A 20,956-nucleotide genomic window follows, 5' to 3' on the forward strand; every position below is an offset into this window, starting at 1 on the left:
TCTCCACCGATTACTCTTTTATTGCCTTTTTATACTTGCATTTCGTGATCAGATTTAACATGGTTCAGGCAAGTGGATTTTCAAAGAGCCGCAGCTATGTCCCTCTGTCATGGAAAGGAGGTGAAATTAGCTGGGAAAATAAATGGGAAAACACCAGCAAACTCAGTGAAGGTACATTTAAGTTTGTTCTTAGCAGCAGAATCACCATTATTGATTCTGTAATCAGCAAATATTTTACCAAGCACTTCCGTTTCTAATACTAGCAACAACTGGAAAACAGCCAACACATTTAGAACTACAAAAGGTCAATCTGCCTTCATCTGCAAAACCAATTTTCTCTTTTATAATGTTTTTTTTAATTAATAGGACATGAGGGTGCCACAATAAGCCATAATTGGTAGAGAGTAGATATCTCAGATATCTTGTTAGGCTGGAGGAAATAAGAAAGGATAAAAAGTGCTGGAGTCACTCAGCAGGTCACGATGTTTCAATTCAGGACCCTTCTTCCTCTCTTAAACAGTCCAAAGGGTCCCGATGCGAAATGTCGTCTGTCCATTCTCTGCACAAATGCTGCCGACCCGCTCAGTTCCCCCAGCACTTTGTGTTTTGCTGAAGATTCCAGCATCTGCAGTTTTTCCTGCCTCTATTAAACTTACCCTGGTTTCACCCGAACAGGTTCCACTTTCCTTCTCTGGCATAGGCCTAAACTGCTGGGAGCACTGCTGTCCTGCCCACCCTATCTATACTATGTTTTAGTCAATTCAGGAATCAAATCGATTAACACAAATTTCCAAATACTTCTCGACTCTCACATTGGGAATCCAGCCACTGAATGCGACAGGTTTAATCTGGATGAACACAGGAAGCCCATCAAAAGAATGGGAAAGATTGACTGCCAGGAGAAAGATCGATTGAATTTATTTAATTGCTTATGTTTTCAATGTTTTTTCATTGTTTTTTTAAGTGTGTGTTTTTAGTTTTTAAACAGCACTTTTGTTTTATCCGATAGGCCCCAAGTGTTGGTGTGCGTTTGTGAATATTGAAGACAGTAGCCTTGACAGCCTGGGGAGGGAAGCCACACTGGTTGTCGAAACCATTCTGCGAGTACAGCAGGCCGTCTGCGCTGAGACAGTCGCAATGTTGCTCTCACCCACGTGGTAATGCCGGGAGAGAAAACAGCGCCTGGGGCCATGTTGAAACAAGCAACTGGCAGATGGCCCTGCAGTTTCAGGGCAATGAAGGTCTGCCCCATTACTACAGTCTCAGAACTACACAGATTTATCTCAATCCCAAATTAATGGAATTATTTGTCTCCGTTATTAGGTCAAGGCTCATGTCAATGAAGTCCTCTAAGGCAACACAAGAAGTGACTGTAAATCGGCTTTCAGAGCATGTAATGATCTGCCACTGTTTGGAATTGAACAAGGCCTTCATACTATTAAACTAAACAAGATCTGTTCTTAAAGACAATGTTTTAACATGCACGCATGAAACTGGAAAGTCTGCTCTTAATTTACATTTATTTAGCAATGTGAACGTTACAAATTACTCAAAATTGCTTATTTCATCTATGTACACTCGGGCAGTTGGCATGGGCGATGGGATAACTCACCTAACATGCTTCCAATTAATAAAAAAAATTACATGCATCTTCAAAGCGCTTATCATCTCTTGATTTAATGAAAACGTGCTTTGAAGCCAATTTTCAAACACTTTGATGAAGGTGATTCCTAGCTCGAGTGGCATGCCCAAACTAAAGTATATAGAGTAGGCTGTGTAAATAGAAAATAGTAACTTAAATTACAAAATTGACAATGAAATAAAACACTCTGAAGACAACCAGCAGTAAAGAGAAAGGGCAAAGTAAAGGAGCACACAATTTTAATTTTAAATATATTATTTTACTGATAAAGTCATTCAGAATTTCATTGTACTTTGCCAGTCCAATGGTCAACGTTCTTTGAGTAAAGCTCCAAATTATGGATCTTAATCTCTGTAACTACTCTGACAATCAAACTCCTTTTATTAATCTCATTTTATTCTTGCTTTATATCTGTAAAAGTTGTTTTAAGACTGTTGTTTGCAAAAGTTCAGACAAAGTTCTGTTTATTCGACAACTTGGATCAGGATCAATGTTTCATTTCAAAGGAAAATTAATCCAGCTAGTGAGCTTTACGAACCCAGTAAAACCTTGCAGTAATATTTACAGAGAATGGTGCAGATGGTTTGTTCCTTTAACATGCAAGTACAAACATTGCAAAAGCTTGTAATGCTACCGGGCATATAATTATTTCCCCTTGACTGGAAAACACACATGAAATAAAAAGGGATAATAACCATCAAATGTTTTTTTTTTTTTAAATAGAAAGGTAAGATTACCACTGAAAAATGCAAATTAAAATAAAATAATTATGAAATAAAATAAATGTTTTATGTAAAAATCAAATTTATGAAAAATGAATTCGATTTTTACATAAAACATAGATCAGTACAACACAAGAACAGGCCCTTCAGTCCACAATGTGTGTGCCAAATACGATTCCACGCCCAATTTTCATCTGCCTGCACATAAACCAAACCCCTCAATTTCCTGAATATACATATGCTTATCCAAAACATTTTAAATGCCACTATCGTATCTGCATTAATCACTACCACTGGCAGCATGTTCCAGGCACTCACCATTGTCTGCGCAATTAAATTGCCCCACCCATCTCATTTGAACTTTGTCCCTCTCACATTAACCTATGGCCTCTCATAGTTGATCCATCCCGGGAAAAAGGTTACGACTGTCTACCCTACCTATGCTTTTGGAATTTTTAAGAAAGAACTCCAAAAGCAATAAAAGACAAACTATGCAAAGTGCAGTAGTTGATGGATTATTAGTGCAAGTTACTTAGTCTATTTGACATAGAAGGAGGCATTTCAGCCCACTGCTCTGTGCTAACTACCAGCAGTGCAATCGCACAAGTTATATTCTCTTTCTCCTCTTCTCCCTGCTTTCCTTCTCATATGTCCTTCATCTTCCCCATTTTTCTTTTTGCCATTTAGTACCCACTGCCAATTAACATTACAAAACACCTGTGAGATGCTGGAGGAAATCAGGGCAACCAGTTGAAACTCATGCAGTCACTGGAAGAACATGTAAACTCTGCATAAACCGTGATCACAGATCAAGATTGAACCCATGTCTACCAATTGCTGTACCATCACGCCACACGCCATCGTTTCAATTCGTGCTGGTCAAAAACTAATCAAAATTAATGGCACAAATTTTGTAATGTACCTCACTGAGTGAAGTAACTAGTGGCCTGCAGATAGGTTTTGTAGTATTATGCAGACAAATACTTTTGACAACACAAATATTAAGATGCTGTTTAATCACCAGTTGGCCCGCTGTGCCCATCCTATGCAAAAGGAAATAGATCCTTCCTCCTGAATCTATCCTGGCCACACAGAAATGTATACACTTAATCTAAGATCTTTTTCAGTCTGCTCTACTCCAAAACCAAACTATGACTCTGGCTCTGCCAATGCATTACTTTACCAATTCTCCAGCCTGGGTTCCATTTGTCATTTTTGTGACCCTCTGATCGAACCCATCTAAATCATTCTGGAGACTAAAGCTTTCATCTGCACTGTCAACGACGTTCCCATTCCTATCATCAGTTGCAAAATTCTCGTGTCCCGATATCAAAGTCTAAATGCCTCCAAATATATGGGTATTACAAACAGCAAGTGATAAATGAGCACTCTGAAACCCCATCAGAAACAGTGCCCAGACACCAAAACACCAGTCATTTTTTAATCCTGGGTTCTTGCCAACTGTGGATCTTCTACCCACCCCATCTTGGATCCTGCTTCTCAAGCAGGATGCTGTCAAAAGCTTAGGTTAAATTTAAGCAGCCATGATCACATTGAACGGCAGTGCTGGATCGAAGGGCCAAATGGCCTACTCCTGTACCTCCTACCTTCATAACAAGAGGAGTTGAGTATAGGAGCAAAGAGGTCTTTCTGCAGTTGTACAGGGCCCTTGTGAGACCGCACCTTGAGTACTGTGTGCAGTTTTGGTCTCCAAATTTGAGGAAGGATATTCTTGCTATTGATGGCGTGCAGCGTAGGTTTACTAGGTTAATTCCCGGAATGGCAGGACTGTCATATGTTGAAAGACTGGAGCAACTAGGCTTGTATACACTGGAATTTAGAAGGATGAGAGGGGATCTTATCGAAACGTATAAGATTATTAAGGGGTTGGACACGTTAGAGGCAGGAAACATGTTCCCAATGTTGGGGGAGTCCAGAACCAGGGGCCACAGTTTAAGAATAAGGGGTAGGCCATTTAGAGATGAGGAAAAACCTTTTCAGTCAGAGTTGTAAATCTGTGGAATTCTCTGCCTCAGAAGGCAGTGGAGGCCAATTCTCTGAATGCATTCAAGAGAGAGCTTGATAGAGCTCTTAAGGATAGCGGAGTCAGGGGGTATGGGGAGAAGGCAGGAACGGGGTACTGATTGAGAATGATCAGCCATGATCACATTGAATGGCGGTGCTGGCTCGAAGGTCCAAATGGCCTACTCCTGCACCTATTGTCTATAGCCTACATCATATGCCTCAGTTGTACTGCTCAAAGAAATCCAGTCAAGTTAGTCAGACGTGACTTTCCCCAAATCAATCCATGCTGATTCCCCTTGATTAGTCTGTTCCCTTCTTACTGAAGGCTTATATGGTTCCTCAGCATAAATTCTAAATTTGTGTCCTGGAGAACTTAAACTAGTTGCCATGTTATTACTTATTTCCCTTTCGTTCCCTTTGTAAACAGACAATGCTGGCAGTCCTTTAATTCATTGGCACCAATCCTATGGCCAAGGAGAATTTTTAAAAAATCAGAAACTCCATATTTGCTTCTTTTTATCAGCTTAAAATATATTACATCTAGAATTTGCCATTTTGCCAGTTTCAAAGATGCTGAACCCCTCAATACTTCTTCACTTTTTATGTTATTTTACTCCCTATTACTATGCCAACCTTATCCAATACCACATTGCCTTCCAACTTAACTCCCAGCATTTTTCACTGTGGGCCATCTCATTTGTTTCTTCTCTGATATAGATGTACACTGGTACCACACTCAAATGGCATTTACTTACACAGCACTTTGAGATTTTGGATCTTTATCCTTATCCAGCAATCAATTTTATCTTTCCTACCACAAAAATAGCATAATTAGCTAAATAAATATTGAATGTGAAAACCTGACTTTTGTGTCTGTATATGTGATCACCTGAAAACAAAAATCTGCAGAAAAAGTTATCAACTTGAAAACTTCACTGTGATTCTCTCTTCACCGATGTTACTTGCCTTGTTGAATATTTCCAGCATTTATTGTACTTATTCCGTGTGAAACACGCTTGATGGCCCACAAGGCAACAAAGATGAAAGCTAAGCTGTTTAAATATTTATATATTTTTTTTATACACACATTGATGTCTTAACAGAATTGGCAACCCCCAAAATGAACACTTAACTATGCTTAGACTTACACTACCTCAAGCTGCAAAAAGAGAATGCTGTAATTTTCAAATAATAAGTTTAAGGTTTCAACTTAGATTAAACTATAAATTTAAACAAATTGTCGCAATATTCTGACAAAGAACTATTTAGAAATAAATACTTCCATTCAATTTAAAATGAATAAAACCGAAGAGAGTCATCTAAAACAAAACAAAACAAAACAAAATGCTGGCGTAACTCAGCGGGACAGGCAGCATCTCTGGAGAGAAGGAATGGGTGATGTTTGGGTCGAGACCCTTCTTCCTGTTCTCACCTCCAGAGATGTTGCCCGCTGAGTTACGCCAGCATTTTGTGTCTATCTTCAGTGTAAACCAGCATCTGCAGTTCCTTCCCACACATCCAACACAAGACAATCATGAACAAGATTCTTCCATTTTCTCCTTGGACATGGAAATGTGCAATAAATTTGGCTGAAGGTAACCATTTGGTCTGCTTCCAAGGAGCATTTCACCCCTTTCTCATAAAATGACTGCCGATTTTTTTTGCAAGTTATTAAACAATTATTTGCGATCAAAGTTGTAAAGACTCGTTAGAAAATTCCCAAAAAGGACAATATATACACTATGAAAGTACTTACAAAAGGATAAATTACAAGCAATGTGACATAGAGAATGTACTTTGTTTGCCTCGTTCTGTTTATGAAACACATGCTTTCATCTCCAAATTAGATAAACTTAAAAGCAACTTATTTCTTTTTGTTTTCCAACCATTATCTCAACACCACAAACATCCTAGGGCCAAAGCAGCATAAAAGGACTAGCGCTGAGCCCTATGCCAATATTACTTTCGTTATTATCCAAGACATGCAAGCAATATTTTAAACTAACACCCCTTTTGCAGATTTTCTCTCCTAAAGTGGAAAGACATTCAGCCTCCCATTGATACCCTGATGAAGGAACAGAAACTAAGAATCCAAATGGGGCTCATTACTGGTCTGTGATGTAACGTTTTAGGATTCCAATATTCTGTATCATTTGATCACATGTTCATCCTTTTATTTGGTTTTTAATATTGCTAATTTTCGAAAGCACAGAAGCACCTTTGCTTGTTCACCTACTGTCAGACTCTGGCTCCCAGTTAGTTCATGGATCATAGAAACATACAAGGTTTGAGAATGGCACATTCCTCTCGGAGAATCCTCTCGCAGAGCATTCCTTTGTCTACTTTACCGTTTGATAAACACAAAATCTCTCACTGCTGTCAACACACCATCATTACTATTTTTTGGGCACAAGAAAATGATTACTTATTCTTACGAGGCCATTTTACCAATTTAATTTCTTGACCTGGCTACAAAAGAATTTAAGTTAAAAAATCTGGAGAGTGGTGATTATCTGAACAGAAAAGGTGTTATACTGAATTCTTAACTAACACTGGTTCAAATATAGTTCTGCACAAGTAGGTCTATAATTTGACTGGGCATGCCAAAATCAATATTCAGTGATCTTTATCAACAAGAAAGAATTTCATTAAGAGACAATTAAGGATGTAACAGTTTTTTTTTTCTTTTGGCTTTGCACAACAGGGTAGAAAGTTCAGAAAAGCAATGAAAAGGACCCACTGTGCATACTGCAGTCATTTTTGTGTTAAAATATCTTCATTGCTTCATCTGTTGGAACCCAGCGATAGCCATAATGCTTTTTCTAAACATAATTAATAGACAATGTATTATTAATAATATGTAATACAAGTGTGCACCACTAATCATATTGTACACAATGAAGCTTTAACGCAAAAATGGCATACCAACCTGAAATGACCATCAAGCTGGATGCTGCTTTTTTAAAGTTCCTAAAGTTGATTGTTGTGCAAAAATAATGGGCAAGATATTGTAGTTCAATTAAAGTTATAAAATCGCAACTCATGCCCATTTTCTTAAATTTTATATTCAAAATCTGAAAGACAGGAAGCATTTCTTAATAATTCCTTCCTATAAAGAATTAATATAAGTGTAAACTGTACTGCTCTTCTAGACAATTGGCAAAGCCACATAATAGCCACAGGTTAATAAAGAACACAAACATGCCAATCGTCAAGTACATACCTACACTGATCCCATTTATTAGAAGTTGGTCCATAGTATTCTATACCCTGGTAATTCAAGCGCTCATCTAGATACTTCTTAAATGTCGCAAGATAACTGAAGCTATTTCCAAATTGCCAGCGATTCAGACCCAAACTGGTCTACTTTTGCCTTTACCCACAAAGCCTCTCGTCATGCAGGAAGAATACGCTCGCTTGGTTCAGCAACTAATACCCCCAGGAACAAGAGAGATTACAGAGGGTGGAAGACACTGCCCAAGTCCACCAGATACGACTGTCGCTGACCACCCCCATTAAAGGGATCTGTAGGAGGCACCATAGGTAGCGAATATTATCAAAGACCCACACCACCTTGGCCACATTCTCATTTTCTCCTACCATTGGGATGGTGCAGGTGCCTGAAAACCATGACCACCAGGTTCAAGAATAACTTCCTATCAGCAACCATCAATCAGGCTCTTGAACACAACATCACACTAATCTCAGCAACTATGAACTTCTATGGATTATAGTTGGTTGCACTAAGGATTTTGGTTTTTGCAAGAGTATTATAGTTATTAATTTAATGATTTTTAAATTATTCTATTTATCTGCATTTTCAGGCCTATTAAGCTGCTGCGAGTAATTACTTCATTGCTCCATAGATGGTACATATGAAAATTAAACACTTAACTCTTCATTTTCATTCCATGTATAAAATACATTAATAGTACTATCTTTGTACAAGTTACAACATTTTTTTGACATTGCATAAGAGTCAAAATAGAAGTTCAGAAGGAAAAGGTTATTTCAGGAGTTTAGACATATTATAGTAAAATCAAGCACAAGACTGTTATCATTCTCATATAATTATACCTTCAAGTAATAAAGTAATAACAGATCACAAATATACCAGCAGTCTTCACTCATTTAAAAGTCAGCGATTTTGGGGTAAAAAGATTAATACTAATATTAAGTTTGTTTCTATTGACTCCCATTCTTGTTAAAAGGCATGAAAATCAGCAAAGACTCCTACATGCTGGGGCATGATTCTGCCATGGTGTTCTTTCTGCTGGAGTGCTCCATTAAGAGTTAGCGGCAAATAAAAATGCTATTTAAAATGTATTGTTTGGCTATACACTACTTCAAATACAAACTATTGTTTACAGTTTTCTTTAAATCAGGAAATAAATCTTTCCAAAATCTTATGACCTCTGTGAAAAAAACCCCACAAAACAATTACTCTGCGTCAAACAGGCTCAACAAATGATGTCCTGTACCCTACTTAGCAGCCTTTCTTATAACGCAATGCAGTTGTGCGTGGAGAACTCCTTTTTATGCAATTATTTGTCCGATTAAATCAATTTTTTGGAGTAGGTCATCTGAGAAGACCAGAAGTCTGCAGCAGCTGACCAGGCTGTATGTAAACTAATTTCATTTCTTCAGAAAAGCAATCAAACATGGGTGAAGTTCCACCAAGAAATGACTTTACCGGCATAGAATTTAGCAAAATTCTAAAATTCTGATGTGCGCTCAGTCCAGCCTTAACAGGAAGAGAGATAGAAGATAAATTTCAGGTAAAAGAAAGACATTGGTTGCAAGGATAGGCATGGCATTACACAATGGTGCAGATTTTAAAGTACTTAAAATTCATGTTTTGGCCTGTTCAATGATATGTTCAAATTTATATCATTGATCTAGATTGTGAAAGTTAAGATACTCAAGAGTAATTGCATCCGAGACAACCTTGACATGACAAATTAAGTGAATAAGACGTTGTCACTGAGGTGAATGATGCTTTTAATCTAATGAAATAAAAATCTTAAGCATTTTATTTAAACTTGTTAAGACTCAGGAAGTGCAATCTACAGTGCTTGTTTTACCATTGTTCTGGAGTATTTAATGAAGCATGCACCAATATGGAGATTAACTGGAAAGCATAATACTTCCAACAACCAATTAAAATCCCTTTGCGTGTAATTGTAGTACAAGTTTTAGTTTGATCAATGAATACTTGAAAAATTGACATTTTAGATAGTTGTTTAAGCAATGTCCACAGTTGAAGTGAAACTCTGAAGACAACACACTAAATATATTTATGATTTGAAATAAAATAAATACATACTTAAAAATGCATCAAGCACAGCCCCAGCATGATTTTGTTAAAAACAAATTATGTTTGATAAATTTGCTGAGGATTTGGAAGTAGCCGATAGGACGGTCAATGGAAATAACTTTGATGCAGTATGCAATGGATTTTCTAAAGGGCTACCAATAATCACATAAAGGTAGTTTATTTAAAGTTTAAGGCAAGACGTAGACCAGCAGGGTGCAGAAAATGTCGGCTGACAAACAAGAAACAGAGTTGGAGTAAAGGGTGTGCCAGGCCACAAATGATGGAGTTCAGGCATCAGCCTGATTTTTATCTTTGCTGTCTTGAGCAATGAGAGAGTGATAAGGTACTGGTGTCGAGATGTTGCTGTGAAGCAAGACAAAACATTGGCTAGAGAACTTTGTGTAGTAGTGTGCTAATTACGCTACGGGTTTGTTGTGGGAAAAAAAAATCCCTTCAAGGCAACTACAAAATGTTAATGTATTCACTGGTGGATAAGATCCAGAACATTCGGGTAAACCTTTTCTCTGGTGCTTTCAATGTTTCCGCATTAAATATAAGGCAAACAAATAAGTGCATTTCTACAAAAGTTCATCCAAAAAGGTCCAGCAGGTAAATACCTATTACTTTGCTTTTCTACCATTTAAACAAATCTGTCAGCTTCCAAATTAGACAAGATTCGTCACCATAGAAACTGCCATCTTGGTGTCTGCATGACCATTTCCTATTTACACCAAACATGTTTATATAGTTGGATCATATCAAAATTTGCAGAGGGAGGGATTTCAAATCAGCAGTTTCCAATTGGTGAAACTACTATTTTCAATTGGTCTCAAAACAGCAACAAATAGATTGAGATCACAGTAGGTGGTAATTATATGGAACAAGCTATCAGAGGAGGTAGTTGAGGCAGGTAACATAACAACAGTTAAAATACATTTGAACAGGTACATGGAAAAGAAAAGTTTAGAGAGATATGAGCCAAACGCAGGCAAGTCAGACCAGTGTAGATTAGGCATCTTGGTCAGCATGGGCAAGTTGGACCGGCAACATCCCCCCCCCCCCCCCTTAACATTACATGCTTCTTTACCACCGTCTCTATTGAAGTAGTAAAATAGCAACATAGTGGTGGTATGGACAGGTACGTGGATAGGTAGGGCTTAGAGGGATTTGTGTCAAATTTGGGCAGGTGGGACTAATGCAAATGGGGCATGATTGGTTCTTAGTAATGACAATGTCGGGATTGCCAAAACCAGAGTTTACTAGAGTCAAAGTTCATAAGATTTAATATCATATAAATTAATCTAGTAAACTATGATAATCCAGGAATGACAAACAAGATTATCATTAGTGATTTTTAGGATAATAAATCTCTCTATTCTCTTGTTCATCCAGTTGACTTGACATGGTTAAGTTTTCAGGCAGGAAGAGCCTGGGACAGCACCGCCTTGCGGCCCACATTGTCCATGCCAAACCCGATGCCAAGTTAAACTAATCTCTTCAGGCTGCACATGCTCTGTATCCCTCCATTACCAACATATCCATATGCCCATTTAAAAGCCTTTTAAACACCATTATTGTGGAGAGGAATGGAGAGTTAAGAGGCAAATCAACTCCCATACCCACGTCACAGAACATAATTCTGAATTCACTAGACTGTGGTGAGGTTCCAGTTGCATGGTACAGTCACCAATCAGTAAACAAAAACAAGTTATGTTAAAATGAACAAATTAGGTTCTGCCACTAACAGTCTGAATATAAACCCAATGCATAAAAATGTATTTTTCTGAGCCAAAAACAAACAGGCACCTTGAACTTTCAGCCTTTGTTTGTAGGAGAAATATCACAAAAATTACAAAAAATAAATAAAAATTATGGATATGCCACCCAGATGCAAGTTTGATGCTTATTCCTCTACAATTTTGATTTTTTATTGCCTTCTGAAATGAACTGCTGCATGGTATGAATTAAAAACAGACAAAACAGAAGGTAAAACTGTAAAGCCATCTTACATCATTCAACACAATTGCGCCAAAAAACCCCCACAATCATGTCATTACTTGACAGAATTTTTCTAATGTATGCTTCATCAGTGTTAGCATTTGCAATGATCATTCTTGGTTCATTAAAAAATATGCACAAGGATCAACATCACTCAGTGGTTACAAACCCAGTAAAGGTTTACACAGCATTCATTCATCTTATTAATGTGTTTCACTGCAGCACCAGGAGACAGAAAAGTACCAAAATATGGAAAAATATACAATTTATTCCACAATGCAATTTATAAATCTTGAGATGTATTAAAATTACACTGCTGAACATAACTCTCTCACTTTTGTTCAGATGCAGAGAATTTTTTAGTAATCTTCATCCTACAAACTGTAAATTCACTATGTGTATATATTTTAACTTAGTTCTCTGCAATTTCTAACTTAACCAGCCTACAGATGTGAAAACATAATTGCACTAGATTTTTTTTCCCACTTATTGAAAATAATTTTAGCAATGATACCATTTCAGATTTCTGCAATATGCTAATATGGACACAAAGGGGAGGGGGAGGGGGGAACTTATAACTCAACTCTTACAGAATTCATATCTAAAGCTGGACTGATTTTAAAAAAATTATTCCAGATGCAAGGAATGAGCTAGGTAACAAGGATATATTTTCACTTATATAATAAATAAGGTGAAACACACGGGATAAATAGCTTCAAAAATGCAATTGAACATAAATATTAACACTTGTATTTTACAATATTAATCCCCTGTTTCGCATTTGCCTATTCAAGCAGGAGATTTTTGTTTCGTCATGTATTTATATGTATATAAATCAAGTCTCCCGGACCCCGAAACAAAAGAAGCAAACCTGAACATGTTACAACCACGTTTAGTAAAACTCATTTCTCAAGCCAAAATTACTTGATGTTACGTACTACTGCTCAAAGATTTTCCAAAGGAAAATTGCTGGGGCTGTCCTCGCTTGCTGAACACAGAAGATTCATTCAACACATCCACTGCATTGGGAGACATGAATATACAGAATCCCACGCATTCAATTTCAGAACTGCTGAGCAGAGGGAAATATTAATACAAAAAGCTGATGTTTCTTTGTCGAAAACACCACCCACCCTGATCCCAACAACCCAGACTTTCTTTGAGGGGGGGAGGGGGTCCAGATTGGAATATTGAATGCTAAATAATTCCTGTATAAAAAAAAAAGTTATTAAGCGCTGGCTGTCCAGTTTGAGATTTAAACATTAGTTATCGGTTCCCATTTAAGTCAACAGCTGAAGTAGGAAAAAACGGGTACAGCTAATTCAGAATTAAACAACAAAAGAAAAAAGTCACGCATTTGCCAAAAGTAAAAATAAACAATTACAAGAGCAACGCACAAACCATCGAATAACGAGGAAAAAGTGCTACCGGTTTGTTATTCGAACAAATAAAGTGCCTGATGTCCTACTGAGGACGGCGTGTGAAACCATTTGTAAAAGTCCTCATGAACACTCTTCAATATCAAGCCTGCAAAATGTAAGCGGCGGGGGTGGGGGGAAGGAAGAGAGTTGGAGAGCCAGCTGCAATGTACACACTCGTAACATTTTAACTCCGCCAGCACACACCTTTATTTAAGACCGTTCCAGCGAACGAAAGCCAAGATTCATTACCTAGAGGTAACCCTTTGCTCTGGAGGTGAGAGCTCCCCATCTACACAGCCGTTATTTCCCCCATTTCCTGAGAGGGCTTCCTTCACATGAGATATGAAAATACTGTGGGCATATGGCGGCCACTTCAATTTTCCCAGAAATAAAGCACAGCCAAGTGCTGCTGCTGTCTCTGAGAGTGGGAGAGGCGCAGTGCTGCAGCTTATAGGCTGCCAGCGTCACCTGACACGTTCAGTGCTGCACACTCAGCTGAGTTCAGAAAGGACACATCAACTATGGGATATCTATCATCTGATCACAATGCACGGTGCATTCTGCACTTCATCACTTTGAGCGACCCAGGACTTAATACTGGCAAGATTTTTTTTTGTAAAACAAGACCTGATTTCCAGCTGGTTGAATTTTGAGGAGGTTTTTTCCCCCCCCACCTTGTGCTTTCCTGCAACGAACACTGTCAGCACTGAGTTCTCTTCCTCCGTGTGGCAAGAGAGGCTGCTGTGTCATTAAGCAAACAGTTCAACCATCCCGCTTAACTTTTAAAAAAAGCAGCAGTGATACATCAAGGGGGCGATAACAAGTAATTCTCTGCAGTCTATCTGCGGCATTTTCGTTTTTAAAACTGAAAGTGGACAAGGCAATGTTATAGCTCTCCTCAGTCCATTTCAGCCTGCGGTTCCGAAGTTCAAGAACTGCAGGGATAGGGGGTCAAAGCGAAGATCAATCATTCACATCAGAATGTTCTCTCCCGGCCAACGCCGATGTGGGTCTGTGCACACAGGAGTTAGCAATAGCCCAGACACACACAAAAAAAAATGCAAAAAGGAAAGCAAACCAAAATTAAAACCAAATTGATGTGCAACTCCGTGTTACAATGAAGACAATTCTTAAGTGCCTGCCGCGATTGCACGAAAAAAAAATGAAAGTGCCATTTGAAACCTTGCTGTAGAAGTATCCAGGAGGCCAACTATTTAAAAATGGTGCTTAAAAACCGATTAGCGTAACGGCAAAAATTCCTGAATAAAACATTGTTCCACACAACCACCCACATGGTTTTAGGCTTGCGGTGATCTGATACAGTAGTTAGGTAAGTCATTAGATACTCGTGGTCTATTTTTATAATGAACGCTTCAGCAAAAAAAGATAAAATGATCTATCTGAACGACGAATAGCAAAATAACAGCAATGAATCATTGGCAAAACACAAAGTGCTGAAGGGACTCAACGGGCCAGGCAGCATCTGTGGAGGAAATGGACAGACCACATTTCTGGGTTGGACCTCTTTCAGTTCTAGCCATCGTCGCTTACTTCACCCATTTGCCAAACACCCCCCTTTCCCCTCGTCCCCACCCCATCCCCTGTATCCACCAGGCTTTGCCCCATCCCAACACTCTTTTCCAGTTTTCCCACCCGTACCCCATCAGTCTGAAGAACTGTCTAGACCTGAAATATTATCTGTCCATTCCCTCCAAGGACATTAACTGACCTGCTGAGTTCCTCCAGCACTTTGTGTTTTGCTCAAGGTTCCAGCATCTCAAAGTTTCTTGTATCTCCGATGAATTATTAATATTATAAGTGATCTAAGATCTTTTGTTTAATAGTACTGCATCATTGAGTTTATATATTTGTACATATAGTCACTGACTGATTGACCTAATTTATTTTGGACTTACTAGCCTTTCCTTTGAACTAAAACATTATTCACATCAAATAATTATTTTCACTGGTGATGGTGGGGTGTGGGCAGACAAAATTAATGTTTATAACAAATAGAGTGTTATTTCATTTCATTATAATAATAATATCACTTCATGTACTCCGCATGAAACAATTTATCATTTTTTAATGCAGGGGTGAGGTACTGCACAGGAAATGCTGTCAATCCTGCATCCGGTTTAAATGAGGGGTTTCTATTTTTAAATCAAAACTTTATGCAATTGCATTTCACCTCTTTGGTCAAACCTCTGCCGTGAGAATGTTACAGTTTACACCATGATTTGGTTAACAATTCAGTTTAGAAATATTCATTAACACTACTCTTTTCACAAAAGGACACCTGGGTACCTAGTGAATACACTTCCAGAATCATGTTTCCCCCCGAAGTAACACATATTGTGGAATCAGAAAGATGAAAATGATCCAAAACTATGAGCATTCTCTTTTTCCTTTCTTCCAACAAGCAAGACATTGCTAGCAGCAAAAGAGCAAACCTTGACATTGCATAAATTAGCAAAGAATTGAATGTCATAGCCAGGAATTCAAAACATTTAAATATTTTACATAGTTTATAGCCACTGAAATCTCAGCTGCACATTTGAGCAGGATGGGACACATCTTGACTTTTTATGGTAGCAATGGAAAGACCACAGTCAATTAATCATCCCAACAAATTACTGATGATGATGAAAATTGGAAGATACAAAATGGGCTGACGGGCCAGGAACACCTGTTCCCATTACTGTACAGTTGAAATCTTCCTCGGAGTGTGGATTTGTTTAGAGGGTCTGGCGAAAGATGCAAGGGTCCTTGTCATAATTCTTCCCAAGGAGCTACGTAACAGAGGATGCGACCCATGATTTATGACCTCTAATCTATAGGCTGTCACACCTGGAGATGGACATCAGGTGCTGCTGGAAAGTCTTCATTTTGGTGAAATACACACTTTGTTCTGCTCAAAATTTGTAAGTCTCCCAGCACAGCGAGATGCCAGTAAGAGATTACTGTCGACTGGTCCATTTCAGAGTATATTCTGAGGGACACACTGAAGCTTGATCAGCCAAGGCGAAGGCAAAGATTCTGTGGGGAGGACCACAGTCTGGGGTCCTTCAACTACCGGACATTGAGGGGCTGTGTCCAGTGGATTGTAACGGTGTTCATCACTCAAGGGCTGTGAAAGTTCAATCATTCATTATAGTCAAGAGAGAGATTGATAGATTTTTTTATATTTAAGGGGATCCGAGGATAAGGGATTAGTGGAAGAAAGTGGTGATGGGGTAAAATCATCAGTCATGTTCTTATTGAATCACAGAGCACCCACAGGGGGCTAATTGACCGGTCCCTGTTTCTTATGTGTCCACAAGAAGGGTGAGACCATGATAAAAGACAACGGCAAACATACCCCAGAGGTGATGGTAGATTCAAGTAATGCGAGAGACAAAATAAAGGAATGTGAGGAACAAAGCAAACAATATTAGACAAATCACAAGAAATAGAATTCCGTGTAAGAAAATAACTGCAGATGCTGGTACAAATCGAAGGTATCCCAAAATGCTGGAGTAACTCTGGAAGGTCAGGCAGCATCTCAGGAGAGAAGGAATGGGTGACGTTTCGGGTCGAGACCCTTCTTCAGACTGATGTCAGGGGGGCGGGACAAAAAAAGGATATAGGTGGAGACAGGAAAATAGAGGGAGAACTGGGAAGGGGGAGGGGAAGAGAGGGGCAGAGGAACTATCTAAAGTTGGAGAAGTCATGGAATGAAGAAATGGAATTCCAATTATTTTAGACATTGGAATATTCCAGAAATATAATGATAAGCATCTTTTCACAGACAATGGTTTCAATGTGCCTCTGATTACCATTGGCGTGGCTGAGTTAAGATGCACTGGAAAGGAAGCCAGATAAACACATCAGGAACAATGGAGTTAAAAGATGAAGTAAAGTGGTGGAAGGAGCAACAGTTTGTTCTGCATTATAAATACTGGCAACACTTCATAATTTGTGGAAATAGCGCACACAAAACACTTAAGCAGCAAATAAAACCTAGCAATCATGAGTATCCAAAATCATGTAGTTCTGAGGTGGCGATAATAAGAAAAGCCGTGCCAAGGAAAGCAACAGAAAACATGAATTGGTGATGCAAAATTTGGTATGAGAAGGACACGTGGATTCACTGAAAAATAAGCTCCAGAAATTCTCGATATGGTATTGTAAAATTAAAAATTAAAACTCAGTGGAAATTGTATGTGTCTGTCTGTCTGACATAATTAATATCACAATACGACTTATGAAAATAGATGTCAAACTGTTTGTTGAATCATTCATCCACAAATTGTTATACCTAATCATTTTTTGATAATTCGATTCTCAGGATAGAAAACATTAGTGTATATTTCCACATTAATACAGGCGTTGGATCCAAATTTCATTTTCATATTACATATATCATCACGAAAAATTAAAACCTTTTTCAAAGCTGTGCAATTTGTGCTCACACAAGCGAGGAATTTTTTGAACTATCACATACTGTCCATGACCGAGAAAGATTAGAATTCAGGAGCTTTCCACACACAGAACTACCCAATTAACACTTTGAAATTATTCTCTTAGTTGCATCAAAACAGAGCCCATCAATATGGATTATAAAGATCAAGGGGGCTGGGGAAAAAAAGCTTTTGCTTGATCTTCAAATGGAAAGGTCTCATACAATTTTATGTCTATCTAAGTGAGAGATTTGTTTCCAAGTAAAAGCGTTGCAATATCCTCTCAAAATGTGCAACCAGTACAATGTATAACTATGTTTTGCAAAGTCAAAAATCCTATGTTAAAATTACTGGTAGCTCTACATTAAAGAAAAATCTGTAAGACACACTGTCAGCCAGACACATACAAAACGCAAAGCTGTTTTTTAAAAAATGCCTGTAGACAGCATTTTAAGATGTCTTAAACTTCAGCATTTAAAAAAATGTAACATTCAATAGACAATAGACAATAAACAATAGACAATAGGTGCAGGAGTAGGCCATTCGGCCCTTCGAGCCAGCACTGCCATTCACCATAAACATGGCTGATCATCCACAGTACCCCGTTCCTGCCTTCTCCCCATATCCGTTGACTCTGCTATCATTAAGAGCTCTATCTAACTCTCTCTTGAAAGCATCCAGAGAATTGGCCTCCACAGCCTTCTGAGGCAGAGAATTCCACAGCTTCACAACTCTTGAGTGAAAAAGTTTTCACATCCGCCATTCCGGGAATTAACCTCAGTAATTCAGTAATATATGTACATCAAGAAACATAATGTTCTTGGCATTTTCCTAACTTATGCTTACACGATTCCCTCTATTTGCTGCCCAATAGAACATGAGCTTTGTGCAGGGTTTTATGTCATGATCCTGAAATATCTCATAGCACAGATGGCCAAGGGTTGCAGTGAAGACATGGATGAATTTCACAAAATTACATCTGTCTTTATTGAGAGGATGCTCCCGAGATATGGGCAGTGGTCCCTGTTTTCCAGAGTTGTTGTTGTTACAGGGCAATGGTGTAACATGAAGGAGGTTGGTGCAAAATAATTTTTATCTTTCTTAGGGTAAGCCTCACTCTTTTGTATGCTTCATTAAACGAGTCAGCGATGATGACTACAGCAGCCTCTAGACGTGCATATGCAAGCATTATTGTGAACTGCGCCTCGATGATTAAGGTAGGAGGAAGGACTAGCCACAACAGAACCATCAAAGAAACAGAGAGGAACCATTGATGCTGCCCTTACAAAATTCTCCAAGGAGTCTGAAGAATGGTCCGGACCCGAAACATCACCCGTCCTTTTTCTCCAAAGATGCTGCCTGACCCGCTAAGTTACTCCAGCAATTTGTGTCCATCTTCTCCATACCACTGTCAGGAGAAGCAAAGCAGTGATCTCTCACTTGTCATTATCCACAGCTTTAAAGCCCGATTTATGTGACATCGACTGCAAAGGATGGGTCGGTGTTGCCATGAACAACACCAGACGCAGCATAGACCTATTTTGAGCAAGGGATTGATTACCAGCTGGAAAGATTCAATGACATTCTCAAGGCCTCTTGAAACACTGTACCATCCCCATCCCCACCACACAGTGATGATATATGATGAGATATAAACCCCCATTGTAAGGATCACAAACTGTTCACCTGTCCTCGCACCAAGCATGTTCTGCAGCTCATCACGCATCTCAAACGGAATGATTCAGAGGGGGGGAGGAAACAAGTCTCTGATTATGTTGGCTGCTTTTCTCAGGCATCGTGATGGGTCGATGGAGTCAATGGTGGGGAGCCTCGTCTGTGTGATGGACCGGGTTATATCCACAACTCTCTGAAAGTTCTTGCAGTCATGGGCAGAGCCAAACCAAGCTGTGAAACAACCCTATGTTATGCTTTCTATGGTGCATCTATGGAAGTCAGTGGAGACCAGCCAAAGGAAGGAGAAGTGTTGGGCTGCCTTCCTGGCTGCTGTTTCAGCGTGGTTGGTCCACAACAGATAGGTGTTAATATTTACACCAAGGACCTTGAAGCTCTCAACCATTTCCACTTCAGCACCATTGATGCTGATTGGGGCATATAACCTTCAAATCTTAATGAAGTTGATAAGTAGCTCCTTCATCTTGTTGCCATTGAGGTTGTTTTCCTGACACCATGTTGCTAATACCTCTATCTCATTTCTGCCTCGTCATTGTTCGTGATCCGGCCACCACAATGGCGTCATCTGTACACTTGTAGATGGAGTCAGAGACTAATTTAGCCGCACAGTAATGAGTGCATCGGGAGTGTAGGAGGGGACTGAGAATGCACCTGTGCACTGCATCAGTGTTGAGAATTATTAGTCATAGAGTAATATAACACAGAAACAGCCCCAACTCATCCATGCCAACTAAGGTGCCGATCTAAGCTAGTTCCATTAACCTGCATTTGGTTCATATATACCTCTAAACCTTTCCTATCCATGTACCTGTCCAAGTGTATTTTAAAAGTTGTTATTCTACCTGCCTCAACTACCTCCTCTGGCAATTCATTCCATATACCCACCACCCTCAGAGTGAAAAAGAATTCCCTCCACGTTCCAATTAAAACTTTCCTGCCTTAAACCTATTTCATTGTGGTGAATTTGTTGTTACCTATTCTCACTGATTATGTTCTGTGGGTTAGAAAGTCGAGGATCCAGTGGCAGATTGATCTCTACCTTTCGAAGCATAGATTGATCCAATCTCAAAACTACTTATATTCTGAAGTTCCCACTTTCATTTGGATATTATAAACTGCAAATTAGTACATTCGAACTAGGCTTAAATTGTTCTACTGATTTTGTTTTCCTTCAAATCTAATAAGAGAATACGATGGATATCTGGCATTTTTCCATTAATCATTTTCATTTAGAATCATAGAGTTCTTAGGGGCTTCATGTTGAACCTGACATGGTACAAATCAAGACACATTGTCCTGTTCACACAAGACCTTTGGACTCTGAGCAAGTACTGTCCTGTAATTGGTGATATTTGCACAGCTCCTTTGTGCAGACATATACTTTGGTTAATAAAAAAAGTTTAAGAGTCCAACAAAGTTCACTAATCAGTACAACATGAACAACTGCTCCATGCAATTGATGCAAAACGATGTGCATAACATTCTGGTGCAAACCAAACCACAAACCTCACTGAATCCATGCATTATTTTATGCTAGGCCTAGCTATGAATTCGATGTTAAAATGTCTGAAGCTGTCAGTTGCAAGGTGAAAATTTTTCACCGTACAATTAAAATCAAGATAATAGAGTGTAACACAATTCAAGATGTGTAAGAAGGAACTGCAGATGTTGGTTTAAACTGAAGATAGACACAGGCT

General features: G+C 38.8%; 1 protein-coding gene across 12 annotated transcripts in view; it reads right to left on the reverse strand.

Moving 5' to 3' along the window:
* The window catches only part of ctbp1 (C-terminal binding protein 1), a 211,760-nt gene that overhangs the window by 45,880 nt on the left and 144,924 nt on the right, over nt 1–20,956 (reverse strand). The window contains exons 3-5 of one of the 12 annotated variants that reach the window (XM_078413108.1): nt 7,319–7,463; nt 7,130–7,211; nt 40–130 (exon numbers count right to left, since the gene is read on the reverse strand). The exons of 3 other annotated variants lie outside the window; for them this stretch is intronic. In XM_078413108.1, the coding sequence (XP_078269234.1) occupies nt 40–61 (22 nt within the window). In that variant the 5' untranslated portion in view covers nt 62–130; nt 7,130–7,211; nt 7,319–7,463. Of the gene's footprint in view, nt 1–39; nt 131–7,129; nt 7,212–7,318; nt 7,464–13,329; nt 13,535–20,956 lie in introns of those variants that run through there. 8 more of the 12 variants (XM_078412835.1, XM_078412908.1, XM_078413342.1 and 5 more) reach the window with 8 other exon arrangements.

The sequence above is a fragment of the Rhinoraja longicauda genome, chromosome 1, assembly GCF_053455715.1.
Source record: "Rhinoraja longicauda isolate Sanriku21f chromosome 1, sRhiLon1.1, whole genome shotgun sequence".
NCBI lineage: Eukaryota > Metazoa > Chordata > Chondrichthyes > Rajiformes > Arhynchobatidae > Rhinoraja > Rhinoraja longicauda.